The sequence below is a fragment of the Anarrhichthys ocellatus genome, unplaced genomic scaffold (genome assembly GCF_004355925.1).
Source record: "Anarrhichthys ocellatus isolate YVR2014 unplaced genomic scaffold, GSC_Weel_1.0 scaffold45, whole genome shotgun sequence".
Taxonomy (NCBI): domain Eukaryota; kingdom Metazoa; phylum Chordata; class Actinopteri; order Perciformes; family Anarhichadidae; genus Anarrhichthys; species Anarrhichthys ocellatus.
The window spans coordinates 1,161,117-1,176,247 of record NW_022280075.1 but is presented as its reverse complement, the minus strand read 5'-3'; the positions used below and the strand labels follow the sequence as shown (position 1 = coordinate 1,176,247).

Here is a 15,131-nt window from a genome sequence, read left to right as displayed (position 1 = left end):
ATTAGAGAGGAGCCACACGCCAGAGTGCAGCGGTGCAAATGACACCGGGCTGCCAGAAGGTAACCACGCACATCTCTGCACCAATCAGGCGGCTCGGCCACCACGGAGGATTCTGCCTGTTTGGTGAGGGAGACGTGGGATTATACAGAAGCTCAGTGGTCCTGTGCATCGCAGCCTGTTTATACAATTTCCTTTGTGTTTTTTTTAGTTCATGTTTTATTCTCAAACTCTGCTGTGTCACATTTGAGGATATGATGAGACCCTTTCGCAGCATAACATACTACAGTATTACGCCCGACTTCAGCTGAATTTCCCCTCTAAATGTCAGATTAAATTATTCCTCCACACCCTCTTTTTTCTTTTCTCTCTCTCCGTCTTCATATATCTAGAGTGGAATATTTAATATCTATGGAAATGGGAAAGTGAGCAGGAAATTATGCGTCACACAGCAGCTATATGAACCGGGCGTAATGATGAATATCTTGTTCCATCCTCCGCTCGGACCCCGGTGATAATATTGCACTTGTCCCCCGATTTATTATGCAAGGGTTCAAAGCTGTGCATTAACTCCGGAGTTGGAACTGATTAAAGCGCCCGTGTGAGCACACCGGAGAGAGTGGATCATCCTCTCGCTGACCTCTAACACTGGCGGGGTCACGAGAAGCCCTCATCATCATCACCGCGGGTTCAGAGGTCGCCGCGGTCTTTAGCTCCAAACACGAGCGGTCACGTCGGCTGTGAGGCAGCTCGAGGGGTCGCATTGAAAACTAATCTACAGTCTCACCACAGAAAAAAATTATTAAAAGGAGGGGAAAAAATTTCAAATTATATTATATATTCAAAAAAAAACAGTGGGTACAGACATTGTAGCTATTACTAAATCTTTACCAGATTTAGTAATTTTGTGATGCTACACACTGCCCCGGACATTTTGCTGACACACACTGTAATCGGACAGATATAATTAATGTGTGTTATATTGGCCAAATATAGGTTTATTACAGTAAATGCTCTACAACTCCACTACTGTCACCTACAGCATGACAAGTGTGTGAGACTCAGTAAACTCTATGAGGAAGAAGTGTCCCACAGTTATTCAGACCTGTTTCAATCCACCTGCGAGTTCACTGAGACACATGCCAACTGTAAGCATGTTTATTTTACTGTCCATCTTTATTTTTTCTTCAATCCTCATTTATTTTGAAGTATCAGTGGTCAATAACCACTCCCATCAAATCTGAAGTTATAGGCTAAATCATCAGCAAAATCAGCAAAGATTGCCCTGACACACACACACCTAGCTGCTCTCTGGTGTTAATAAATAACTGACTGGTCCGATTAGGCGCATTTCTGCAACACTGGCTCACAACTGCGTGCCTGTGTGTGTGTGTGTCCGTTTGTGTGTGTGTCTCTCTCTCTTCCCTCCTCTGTCTGCTTATGATGTACAAAAGCAAGCATATCTTGTGATCACATCTGGGCCTCGGCAGAAGCTGGCTATTGCTTTCTGCTTTTGAATAGCTCACTATTTGTGCAACAGTCACCGTCAACACTTGCAAACAAATGAGTCAGTGGTTGGTGTGTGTGCGCGTGTGTGCGTGTGCGGGCACGGAAGACGGAGGGAGACAGAGGAAGAAAATACCACTTAAAGTCTCTCTCAAGCCCGTATCGACCGCAGCTGTTCTCGTATATCTGTGTGTGTGTGTGTGTTTCCTCTGTACCTTTGTCGCTGAAGTCGTCGACCAGGATGACCTCGGCGATGAGCTGTGGGGGAGAGCGGTTGAGCACACTGTGAACAGTCCTCAGCAGCGATGACCAGCCCTCGTTGTGGAACGGGATGATGACGCTGGTGTTGGGCAGCTTCTCCTCATACAGCTTCAGTTTACAGCTGCAGGGACACATGAGAGCACGCGAAGACATGAGAGAGTGACGCGGAGCGGAGAGCGCCATCACGGCCAAATAACATTAGACGTTTCGCAGATATTGTGAGGTTGACCATTGGTGCTTTCACAAAATATTCTTAGAATGAGATTTTTGATGTAATCCTCAGTAAAAAGTTAAAGAAAAGCTAGAACAGTCATTAGCCATAATATGATATATTGTACCATGCATCGATACGATATAGCGATATTGTACCATGCATCGATACGATATAGCGATATTGCCCGGCTCTTTTTTTGATAACTATCAGATTTGTTGTTATTAAATTTGGTACACTTTCACACTCTCCTACAGAATTTAATAACAGATCATAATTTTCTAAGTATAAGCACAGGCAGTAAACACCACATGCTTAAGAATAGCATGCCAACATGCTGGTCAGGTGCTAGCATCATGTTAGCATGGGAAAGTCCTTCGTTTTCGTTCTAAAATGTTCAACTTGAATATTCCACTTTTTATTTTTCTCAAAAGTACACATGAGGGAGTCTATTCAAACTTGTGGATCCTCTCTATTCATGACATTTCAGTTCTGCAGTCGAGACAACTGCCTTCATGAAACCGTTTGGAAATTAAAGGGAGATTTGGATGCATACAAAAACAACAGCAGCCAATGAGAAGCCAGTCAGTGTGTTTGACTCCATCTCTTAAGCCTAAATGGTAACATTTACTTTAACCGTCGGCCATAACGCACCCATATAGTTTCACAAGATCATTTTGTGCGATTCATTAAAACTTCCAAATGCTAATTGACGGCGGGGAAGGAAATTTTGTGGAAGCAGGGACGCTGCCCTTTTCTCCAGTCTCTCTCCCTCGCTCTCTCATCTGTAGAGACATTAATTACTGTATGTCTGGACTGTCTGGCTGCCTGAAACTCTCCCCCCCTCTCTTTGTGTCTCTCTGTCCGTCTCTCCGCTGCATCATTCACTCAGTGATTGAGAGTGGAATGAATGAATGAATGCTGCTGGGAGGTCTGAGCCCACCGACGACTGATGTGACACCCGCTTGTCAGACACCCGTCACTCTGCTGTCACTTTGAGCGATCAAGCGGACACACCTGCTCCTCCCCCCCTCTCCCCTCTTCCCCCATCCAGTGCATCACCCACTGGATGGGGGATGCATCCGGTGGGTGATTCTCCCATCCACCGGACGCTTCAGACCGTCTGAAGTGTGTAGGAGCTCGGAGGTCCGGAGCGGCCCTGACAACTGATTTCTCTGGTCCTGCGGAGAGGATTTCAGTGTTGGACACAACAGACTTTCGCCTGTCGAGTCAGACTTTGACCGGCCTTCGTTGGTCGGGGACATTATTGAGCCAAAAGCTGGTTTTCAATTGAGAACAATTGATCGCACAAGAGTCGGCTTAATGAGGACTATTATTATATATTGTCCTTGTTCCTAGCTGTTGTTTCTATTCCTGTTTGTGCACTCACTTGGTCAAATGAAGCTGATTTTATGATTCTGATTGTAAAGAAAATAGCAATATGTTGTATAAACGTCTAAGAGATCACAAAGCAATACTGCCATTGTGTCCATTGACTGCTAATAATTGTGGCAACAGCAGCTGTAGCTTTTGTCTAGTTGTCTTTTCTTTTTACATTATTTGGTAATGTTAATATGTGTTTCACTTTCAGCACATTCAAAACGCTTCTTTACTGCAACCACAAACAACACCAGCACCGCTGCTCCTTATTGATCTGTACTTCTTTGCAAAAGTTCTACATACAGTAGCTCAATTTGTGTGAAAAGCAGCCCAGGCTAATTTCAAGCTTTGTGTGGATATTTCTCTCATCTTTGCTCCTCTGTGTTCTCTAATGTTAGCGCCGAGAGGAAAGAGGCGATAAATGCACCAATAACTTTCATTCACCCTCCGAATCGCGAAGTGATAATGAGAAAACGCTGCTGACCAGAAGGCACGGAAATCACAAAGTCTCCTTTTTATTGCACACTGGCTCCACAGCCGCATTGCTGCTCCACCTCGGAGCTCACGAAATAAATTAACAGCTGCGAGAATGTGCAAATAATTTGTTGCCATGTATTAATTCTTAAAATGTGCTGCAGCTTGTGCTGTGTGAGGATGCTGGGACGACTTGCAGGAGAGCAAAACGTGGTTGATGGCCGACGCCTCGTAAGGTCGCGGGATGCAGGAGGTTTAAAAATACGAAGGGAGAAATGCGAGAGAACATGAAATCTCGTCCCGGTGAGACCTCGGGAGAGAAAACATTTAAAACCGCTTTCTACATGAAAGTGACGGCGGGGTCAAAAGAAGGTACAGGGAGAGCGCTGAAGGCGGATCTGTGACGAATGGGTTCAGCAGGTCGGAATCTATTTAGCGGACGATATTTATAGTGTTGCGGGTGTGTTTATTTTCAGAATTTTGTTCTTTAATGAGTCAGAGGAGAGCTGGAAGAAACGCAGCAGTCTGTACTGCAGCCACAGGTCCATACGGCTCATCACGTCTCCACAGCCTGTTCTTCAACACTTCAAACTGGAGGTTTACTGCTGAGATTAACTAGCAACAAGAGTGTCTACACGTTAACCCGCTTAACATATTATCACATTAAGGTGTCCACATGCTACAATTTATTATAATAATAATAATAATAATAATAATAATAATAGCTTTATTCATATAGCACCTTTAATAGCAAAAGCAAGGCAACAACAGAAAGCTCAACAGTGAGGCCCAACAAAGCACGACAACTACGATACGAGTTAAACACGATGAAACGAAAATCGATACGATAAAAATAAATTAATGGATTAAATTAAATTATTTAGTAAAATCATCAAATAAAAATAAAGCAGTAAAGCGACGACATCACATAAAAGCCAGTCTGTAAAAATAGGTTCCAAGAAGTGGTTTAAAAGAGATTACTGATTCTGCGAGCCTCATCTCGCACCATGTGCACAGGTAACATGGAAACATTAATCAATCCATCCATGACTTTCTCTGCTGCACATCTGGGTTGCGCTAGCTAAACACGAAGAAGCGGTCCCTAATGGTGTGTGTTCGCACCAACGGCGAAGCTCATTTTTGGCTAACGTTAGCCGCTACATGTGCCGGAGAGGAGGGGGGGGGGCTTACCTTCATGTAGAAACTTTAATTTAATGGTAAATAGAGAGCTGAGCCTGAGGTTCGTATGCATTACAGCTAGAAACAAAACAATGCAATTATTAGCATTGATCTAAACGTGAGGCTAAGGCTAACAGGAAGTCGCTCATTAGTTTCATCCAGATAGAGGACATGTGGACATTTTAACCTGTTAGTGACGACGATGTCAGTAGATCTCCAAAATGATTAGGACTCCCCCTCTGGAGGAACAACATTAAATGGTCAACAAACACTGGTTAGACTTCTATGAAATGCGCTCTAACTGACTGCAGTGCCCAGATGGTGATTACCAAAGTCGTTGGTCACCTTCCTCCCCTTCCCTCTCGTGCCGCCATCAGTTCAAAACGTCCATCTCTACGCAAGAAACCTCAAAATGTAATTGGCGGTTCTCCATTACATTTACTTGCACGATGAACTGGAGTACAATGAATATTGCGTTAACTGCTGGTCCTCGCTGACCGACGTGGTACAACAAGACTTTCTGCTTCCATCATCGTCACTATTCCTCCTGAGGAACCCCTCCATGAAAACATCTCCCTCAGCTCCAGAACACACGTCTATCAGTTCTTCACACCTTGGCGCACATAGGGGGACATCAGTGACACTGATAATTGCTGTCAAGAACACGGTTTAAAAGTACATGGGTGTTGCATGCTGTGTAGTCAGCTTCTGTCGGCAGAGAGCTGCATGTCTCCTGTGAATAGACCGGGCAGCTTGTTAATTGGAACCATTGTTCCGAACAGTGCTTGTTGTAATGAGTTGGGACAGATCCAGCGTGGAAAAATTAAAGGTGTAAACAAAGCTATGAGTGGGCTTTGGTGTTGTCCTGTTGGTCACTGTCGTCCCGGCTCAACTGGCGAAAGATGACACAATCTGGGTTTTACAGGTTAATTCATTATTCACCTCTCATTTGTCATATTTGGTGCTTTTAATGCCTGGAAGAAAGCCATATGAAGGCATAGTTGTCTTTTGGATATTAAAACACATGAATATTTTGTGTTTTTAAAGCTTTGTATGTAGTCATTTTTTGCTTCCAAGTCGCGCCTTTCTAGTCTTTCTAGACCACTCAAAGCGCCTAGATGTCAACTTTCACCTACACACTTTCATACGGCGCAGTGGTGGCAGAGGCTGCCATGCAAGGTGCCAACCTGCCCATCGGGATCTAATCTAAATACTCGTATAGAACAGCGGCTCTTCTGATTAGTGGGCGACCTGCTCCACCTGCTGAGCTCCTGAGTTTTTGTCTCACAGCAGTCGGGTCCATTTCATGTCCACGTTTACAGCTTTGAAGACAATTCTAAAGGCACTTTGCACTTCACAAAAGAGGCCTAGTCAAACTGTGACATAATAAAATAAATGCATGTAGTCGTGCCCACATTTCAGCTTTCTCTCTCTCTCAAAATCATCAGAAAACTCAAAACTGTTTCCGCTATTTGACTTCCTGTCTCCTTCCCTTAATTAAAAAAACAACTGATTTCCCCGGCCAGTCCTGCAATCAGGCTGGCCTCTCGTTCAATAGTCAACCTTATTTTTGGGGAACAACAACCATCTGTCACAAAGTGCTGGGAGTCTGCAGGTTTTCAATCCAACCAAAGGCTGCAGCAGGTGATTCATTTTCTTTCCTCTCAGGTTGATGGAGTGCCAATCTGTGAAAGAACCCGCCGCGGTCTTTGGCTGGAATGAAAGGCTGCAGTGTCTCGGCCCTCTGCGGCCCGGTTCCTGCCCCCGATTCAGATGAAACTGCTCATACAAAACTCAGAAGATGTATTTCTTTGTAGAAGAGCGGCAGTTGTGCCTGAGGCTACTGGGCACTTTGCTGGAAATTCTAAAAAAGGAAGTGCTATTTTTGTTTGGGCGCCATTGCACAGTCCATAAAAATGACTGATGTGGCCGATTGACATGGGATGAGAATCGCCAACATGGTTCAGTTGGATATGAACTGAAAGAGATAAATCTCTAGCCTCTTTTTTCGGCCGCAGGAACTTTCCCCAGAGACTAGGAACCTTTAGAGGAACTCATTGCGTTTCGACCTCAGGGACCAGGGTCTAAACTAAGTTCTGGGGACATTTCACGCCTTACAACGTGCATCAGTAAATACTATGAAGCAGTAAAATGCCGTCGCAGTAAGACAAAACCTTTGTTTTTTGTTTTTTATTCTACATGCTTTTCATCTGAAACGGGCGGGCACACCAAACAGCAACCCCCGTCTTTATACCGCTATGGAAACACGGACAGCAATGGGCTGAAGGGGCCTTTTAGTTCCTTGGAAAGTAGTCTAAAATTACCGGAAGGTTTTTGGTAGAAATACGGCTTTTCTTGTAATTTATTGTATATCAAATAATCTAAAATCAACTCTGGTGATAGAGTCATGGTTAAAAATGAGAAGAGGTGCTTTTGTAGTTTTATGTATAGTTAATCATCAGCATGACATTTGTATCATACTGTCAGCTAAAGGCTGACCAGGAAATCAAGAGTTCTCCAAAACTAAATATCCAAAGTTCTTGCAAATCTGAAAAGGACCTTTCGAGTTTACCGTCACTTTAACAAGCAGGCCAGTATAGTAATGGCTGTGCTCTAATATGTAAGTGCACGTATGACTCTGAAGACACGCCCACTTGCAGGAACCCTGAAGAAGTACAGGGATGCGAGAGTCTGCTTGGTCCAATTTAAGACATTGTAAACATATGAAGGTCTTTGAAGTGTCCAAAGCTCTGTTCTTTGGTCCCTGAAGTTCAAACTGTCCACACCTACATGTAAATCTTAACACTTTGTCCCTCGCTCTCTCTCTCCACCGTCTTCCTCCCTAAACAAACACACACCCACACACGACTCACTTTGGATGGCGGATGTCCGACAGAGAGCGGTTGAGGGAGATCCGGTCGCTGACGTAAATGTTGAAGCCGTTCTCTCTGTAGGCCTGGTCCACCTGGTCAGAGTCCGTCAGCGGGAACGCTTTCCCCTGTTCGCCGTTACCTGAATCAAAAACACACACACACACACACACAGATTTCACTATGAAGAAGAAGTACACCACCTCACTGCATCTCCTCTGCAGATATACTGTACAGCAGTCATCAAAAGTCTACACACCCTTCAGAACTGTATCTAACTTTAATCGTTTGGAGACAAAAAGAAAGGGAAATAAAACCCATTAGATTCCCACTGTCATTAGGAAGAGAAGAAGAAGAAGAGGAGATTTTGGCTCTTGAGGGTGAACACAGATCAAAGACTCAACAAAAATCCCATCATGTGGAGAACGGACCGTCAAGCTTTCCCATGCTTACTCCTACAGGAGGAAGACACATCTCGAGACTTTTGAAAAGACATCTGAATGCCAATATAAATGGAATATATGGTCAATTTCATCGTTGCAAAAAGAAAAAGAAAGAAAATAAGAGCAAAAAGTGACATGTCATGTTAAAAAATGAACTGGAAATGCATAGAACAAAAAAAAAAAAAGGTGGATAAAGAACACAACACAATGTCAAGTTGTAGGTTAAAGCTGCAGTTAAAATGTAACAATATGAAACAGATTTGTTTATAACCCTGGTCTGTATGAATCAGAGGAGGAACAAAGCCGCTGATGAAACGAGATGAAATGAAAGTCAACTCTAATGGCTGAATTGCTTGAGAAGGTTTTTATACATTTGCACAGTTCATCTTGTTTCATTTATTAAAAAGGAGAATCAGGCGTCTGCGCTGGACACCCACAGAACAAAAACTTTCATTATCATTCACAGACACACGTGTTTCATTATGAAATGATCTACTTCCTCTTCTAAAAAGGTAACACGTGTGGAAAATAACTTTTCAGGGATAAACCCATTCACACTCATTCACACTCTTTGTACAAAGGCTGATTTCCCTGAGCAGAAAATAAAACTGAGTTGGTGATGATTGCAGCAGATATAAACTGTATTTGTGACAGCCGAAATGCACTCAGAGCAGAGATTTACACCGCTGCTGCAGAGCGGAGAGCAATAAGACCCCGAGAAGGAAGAGGAGAACGTAAATGCCTGAATCTTTCTTCGGGTTTATGGGATTTTGCATAACTGTGAAGCTTGTGTGCATGATGATTATGTATGTATATTCTTTGACAGAGGAGGGACTACGAGGAAGTCATGACCTACCGGATCGGGAGGCGTCTCGTTTGATTGCTTCATAGTCGTGCCAGTCTTTCCTCCGCACGCCGGCGCGTCCCACCGGAGCGTCCTTCGCCAACCGGTTGACCCCCTGTGGACACACAAGAGCACGTTTAAAGGACCATACCAGATGTTTGTTGCAGTAGATCAAATATGCACATGTACATTTCTGCACTGTCCAAAAACCTCATAGATCTTTAAGGCATAACAAAGCTTTGTGGCACCTTGCATGGTAGCCCCTGCCATCAGTGTATGAATGTGTGTGAATGATATAATGTAGTGTGGAAGTGCTTTGAGTGGTCTAGAAAAGCTATACAAGTACAGTCCATTTTACCTTTAAATTTTGGAAATTATTATTATTATTATTAACCTCAAAAATCTGTCTGGAAATGTAGAGTATATTGGATGTTTTCTTCGATAGCGATTAGCTTCTGAATGCAGCACTGTTTTGCAGCTGTATCTCAAGTACCAGATGTGTGAGACTTCCCCACCATCTCAAATACTTGCTCAACGTGTAGGGAAACACAGAGAAACGGTCAGCAGTGATGTAAAATACACACAACTTGTAAAGCCACCGCTGTGCACCTTAAAGAACCGCTACCACAGTCATACAACAGTGCAGCACACACAAAATAAGTTTTTCTTCCCGCTACTCTGTCAGCATCAGCGTCAGCCGAGAGATTTCTCCCAAGCATCAGGCTCTCACTATCCAACAGCGCTGTGCTGAGAGTTTATCCACAGAAAGTGTGCTCTTCTATTTCATGCTTGACGATCCTGTGAGGAGAATATCAATGGTGTGACGCACAGCTCCGCGGAGGCCTTATGTACACAAGCGCACACACACACACACACACACACACACACACACGCATACCGACAGATACGCTGCGGCTCAGCATACAAAAGGCAGAGGCCGTTTCTTCTTCTACTCAGTCATTCTACACACCGAGCGACTTTCAGTGACTCGGCATCGTGAATTACAGGATCACAGCACAATGGAGAAATAATTAGCTTGATGGGAGGAGGCAATTAGTGAAACACTTAAATACAACTGGCACCACTGACTGCATGAAATATTGGGAATTATTAATCAGACTGCTGGCTTAGAGGAATGTGACACTGAATAACATTAACTGTACACACACACACACACACACACACACACACACACACACACACACACACACACACACACACACACACACACACACACGTGGTTTGAGGACTCTTGGTGGGTTTGGGATCGTCCCGTACTTCAATCCCTTTGTGGATCGAGTTTGAGACCCCGACAGTGAAGACTTTGGTGGATGAGGAAATCCTGGCTTGGTTTTAAGGTTACGGTTTGAGTTAAAGTAGGTGTCCATTATCAGGATTTAATGGACGATAGGGAGGCCATTAAATCACAATTATGGACACCTCGAGCAAGGGCATTATCCCGCTTCCACTTACAAAGAAATGAACAAAAAATAAGACAGTTAATTTGTATTTCAATAAGACAGCAACCTCCTCATTCTGAAGAGAGAAGCAAATGCAGAAGTGCCTTAAACGTGCATTCTTCTTAATGGCCAGTAGGGGACTAAAAAGATGAGAAAATGACTACTTCTCACTTGATTTATTACCTCAGTATTAAACAAGAGTGATGAACATGAGTTTATGGTCTCAAACTCTAGTCTCAAGTCTTCTTCAATACAGCGTGATGTTCATTTAGTACATTATGGTCCATTTAGAGTCAGATAGACCATAAAGCAGAGTATGCTTTAGGGCGGGGCTACCTTGTGATTGACAGGTCTCTACCAGAGCGTTGTCCGGTCTGAGAGTCGTCCATTTTTTCGTCTCAGCACTTTAACTATTTCTGTGTGTTTTCATTTCATGAAAGTAAATTTCAACCTTTTTTGGTCGCCTAAATATGTCTCGTCAGCATCGGTTGTACTTAGCTCCACCCTCTCGTGTCACTTCTGGTTGCAAAAAAACAAAAAGATGTCGACAGCCAAAATGGCTCGAGGTTTAAAATCTATAGACCAACAACCAATGAGTGACGTCACGGTGACTACGTCCACGTCTACGTCTTTTAGACAGTCTATGATTTTCATTTTCACAATCATGCAATGGACATGTTCCCTACTGAAGTAAATAGGACTGACCTTAAATACAACCTGGTATGTAGTCCACTCAAACATCTGTTCACACAGTAGCATTGTAGGGACTCTCGTCCCATTTCACACATACAGCAGTTTGCATATACGGACTGGATTGGCTTAAATATTTTAGCCATCCGAATTTGACCTCACTTAAAACCCACACTCTAAAAGATACTTTATCGATAAAGGTTCTTTTTTTGTAGTCTCATTCTCTTTGAAGAAAAGCTGTTTTTATGCCTTGGTAAAAGCTCCAGCCTGAATGTATTAACCTATTATTCTGGCCTCAGCTGAGACACAGAGATGGAGGCAGATATAAAAATGTATTCCGCACTTCTTCCTCTCTTCTTCTCCTCCTCACCTCTCTCCTTCACCCCCTCCGCCGCTCTCCTCTTTCCGTCACAGGCAGATGCCCTCAGTGTGTCATACAAGGACCTGACAAGCAGCAAGAGTCCATCTGTGCAAATTTATACTAAAAAAGAAGCGAGATTGTGCCGCCCCATTTCCCTCCGATTACAATTTCCGCGCACGTCGCCATGATATTCCTCTGGGGCTTTTTCTTTCTTGCTGCTCAACGAGACCTTGAAAAACAAGACAAGGAGAGAAGGAAACTTTCAAGCTAATATGTGCACATGTTTAGTTTTGTGGAAGCAGAACGGGGGCGGGCACTGAACCTAAAGGAAGTTATTCAGACTGACAGTCAAAGAGGATGAGCATGAAAGAGACAGAAGAAATCTTGAGGAACAGATGGAGGATGCTACCGCTTGTGTGTAATAACTGTGGCGTAAGACAAGTAAGAGCACACTCCCCCTCGATAGCCACCTGACTTAACTGAACTAATTGTGAATGCACTCTGGCTGAAAGACTGTAATAAAGGCTCAAAATGAACTCAATTAACCAGAGAGAAGCTGCTGTTTAGTTATTCATTGAAATAAAGCTCGTGGGAATGCCAGTAGCTTTGCAGGTATTTTTAAATAAACTAAAGAACTGGACAAATTGAAATATTGACCGGCTGATTAAACTACAGAGTTAGAGGATGGCTCTAACTCTAACTCTAACTCTGTGCAGTGTGCAGTGTGTTATTACAATCCTTCCTGAAGGGAAAATGAATCGCCACATCTATGCCAAATAGCAGTGCGTCCAATAACTGTCCCTCCAAAAGTGATGAACGGACCAATCGTCAGACTGATAGTGCTACAACCCCAGCATGGCTACAACAGCTACACCCGAAGCTCATCTTATTCCATTATATAAGACAGAGAGTATGGGGCCATGCTAGCCGCTCTGTGAGGCTGTATGTAGGCACAGTGATGCTTTGAGCTACATGCTAATGCCAGCATGCTGCCATGCTCTTAATGACAGTGCTAACATGCTGATATTCAGCAGGTATAATGTTTACCGTGCTCACCGGGACGTTTGCTGATTAGCACTAAAGACAAACCACCGGATGAGGCCGACGGGAATGTCATCAGTTCTGCGAGTATCGAGTCATTCTGGACTCATGGCGGCATCAGATTAAAAGTCAGCGGATTACAATTCATCCTGAGGTCATGGTTGTGTAAGCAGCAATCCCTCCAGCAGAGACACTAAGTCAGTACCGAGGTGACGGGTCGACCGACAGATATTGCCATCCATAAGAGTCATACCTCTACTGTAGAGAGCAGTCTTGGATAATAATAACCAGATGGTCTGAAATAAAGCAGCCCAAGGCAGACGTTTCATTACAAGCCATAAAAGGCCTGTGAGGGGGCAAAAAGTACCAATGAGAGCTCCAACTAAATATTCAGATTTGTTTTGCTGCTCAGTAAAATACCCACATCAAAGTGGACACAGGGGACGGAGCAGTGGGTCCACAGGATGGTGTGTTGTTCAGTAGTGTAAATTCATCACGAAGACACACGATGTGTGAAGAAATGTTGAATGTTAAAGGATTAGGGATGTTAATAATGAAATGTTTGATTAATTGACAATCATTTAAAAGAATAGCAAAAATAGCATCCCCAAAAAGAACATTTTTTGTTTACGATATGAACTCCGCAGGGTTACTTTAATTGTGTTAAATGAGTGCAATGCAGTAAAAGTATTAGAACCCGGTGCATGTCAGCCAGCTGGTACTCCCTCCAGCCCAGAGGAGGCATCGACACAGAGCTGGAAACAAGGCAGTACCAAACAGAATCATCCGTTTCTGGGCTGTACGGCGGAGCGCCGCCTTCCTCTCCTCTGCTAATCACCGTCATCAGAGCGCCGAGGCTCCATGCAGCCACAAACTCATTTCACTCTGGGCACTTTTCCGCTCTATTAATATTCGAGACACAGCACAAACACACTGATGGGACGAGAAAAACCACACAGGCCCTGCCTTCACTATCCAGCGCGCTCTCATTAAACGGCGGGCCCACCGAAAATGTCTCGCAAATGACACGGCAAAAAAACAGAAAACAGAAATGTTATGTTAGCGTAAAAAATACTCTTCCTACAGTGGAGGAGCAGCGAGAAGAAGATGTGGGCAGAGCCAAGAGGACGGGGACGTAACTCGTGTCACCTTGCAGTGCAAAGCCTCGTTAAATTTAATGAAGCCTTTTTAGTAGTCTGTTTAACTCATGACAAGGGGGCCACATGTCAGTCAGTGTTTGCACACGGATCCACAACAGACAGACTCAGGGTGTCCGTTAACAAATGTGCGGCTGTATGTACAGACACACTAATCTACCTAGAGCGAGGGATCGGCGGTGTCGAAATTCAGGAGCGGCCTCCTTCAAAAGGGGACACATCACATGGTGATGAACCCCCGGACATCACCTCCACATTGGAGTTTGGTAGGTCCCCTGTGTTGCTGCTCCAGTGCGGTGTAAAAGATTAAAGTGGTTTGGGTTTTCTGCTAACTGGCGTTTGTGATTATGACGCGTTCTGGCGACTTAAAAATAATTGCCTAGATCAGCATTATGTTGCAACTTGTGTTCAGCATCAGTAATAAGCAATATGACAAGGTGATTAAGATAATGATATGTTTGTTTATGAACGGAGCTACTACTGTCTGACAGGTCTTGTACAACTTACTGGCGAGGTTGAGTGTGCGGTTGATTGAGAAAGAGAGATTGTGTGTGTGTGTGTGTGTGTGTGTGATGGTGAGCATGTAGTTAGCAGTAAGGTCGAAGCTGTGAACGTAGCTGTGCAGTGTGTGCACACTTTGTGTCGGTGAATAAATGCTACATCTGAATGGGATTAGCCCCGATGTTAGCGACAATTTGGGCCCAGGCTCACTTAAGGTGGACAAGATATTCCTATTTGAGTTACAAGCAGGGTTTGGGTAGAGCGTCTGATGAGCATGACAGTATACCGGTCTAGTCCGGTGTTTGGCTCAACATAAAACCAGTCTGAATGTTTTTTCTACACTGGTCCAACCTCAGTGCAGTCTCTCATATAAGACATTACTTCCTGTTGATCACATGAAGAGTTACAGAAATAGCTCAGTCGAGAATGAGAAAAGAGAACTGGAGAGAGAAGTTCAAACCCCGGCTCAACTCAAAACAGCCGACCAATCACAGCAGGAAGTTCAGAAAGTTACAGGAATGGACGGTAGATAGAGGAGCAAGTGTTATTGCTGTTGATACCTGGAGTTTAATACATATTACAAACCGACTCAGAGCAGAGGTGAGAATAGCTGTCAGACTGGGGTGAGGTGTTACATAGTTGTATCTGCTAGCCAATCAGAAACAAGTATTTTCCGTGGCCTTGGTATGACGTGAATCAATGTACCAGTGACCATCTAAACGTCTACACCTGATCATTAAAATGTGTAATTTATTC

General features: G+C 43.8%; 1 protein-coding gene across 2 annotated transcripts in view; it reads right to left on the bottom strand.

Annotated features, from left to right (window-relative positions):
• Positions 1–15,131, bottom strand: part of LOC116395230 (polypeptide N-acetylgalactosaminyltransferase 10) — a 70,467-nt gene that overhangs the window by 36,519 nt on the left and 18,817 nt on the right. For both annotated transcript variants that reach the window (XM_031868938.1, XM_031868939.1), the window contains exons 2-4: positions 9,178–9,280; positions 7,882–8,020; positions 1,719–1,885 (exon numbers count right to left, since the gene is read on the bottom strand). In XM_031868938.1, the coding sequence (XP_031724798.1) occupies positions 1,719–1,885; positions 7,882–8,020; positions 9,178–9,280 (409 nt within the window). The remainder of the gene's footprint in view (positions 1–1,718; positions 1,886–7,881; positions 8,021–9,177; positions 9,281–15,131) is intronic.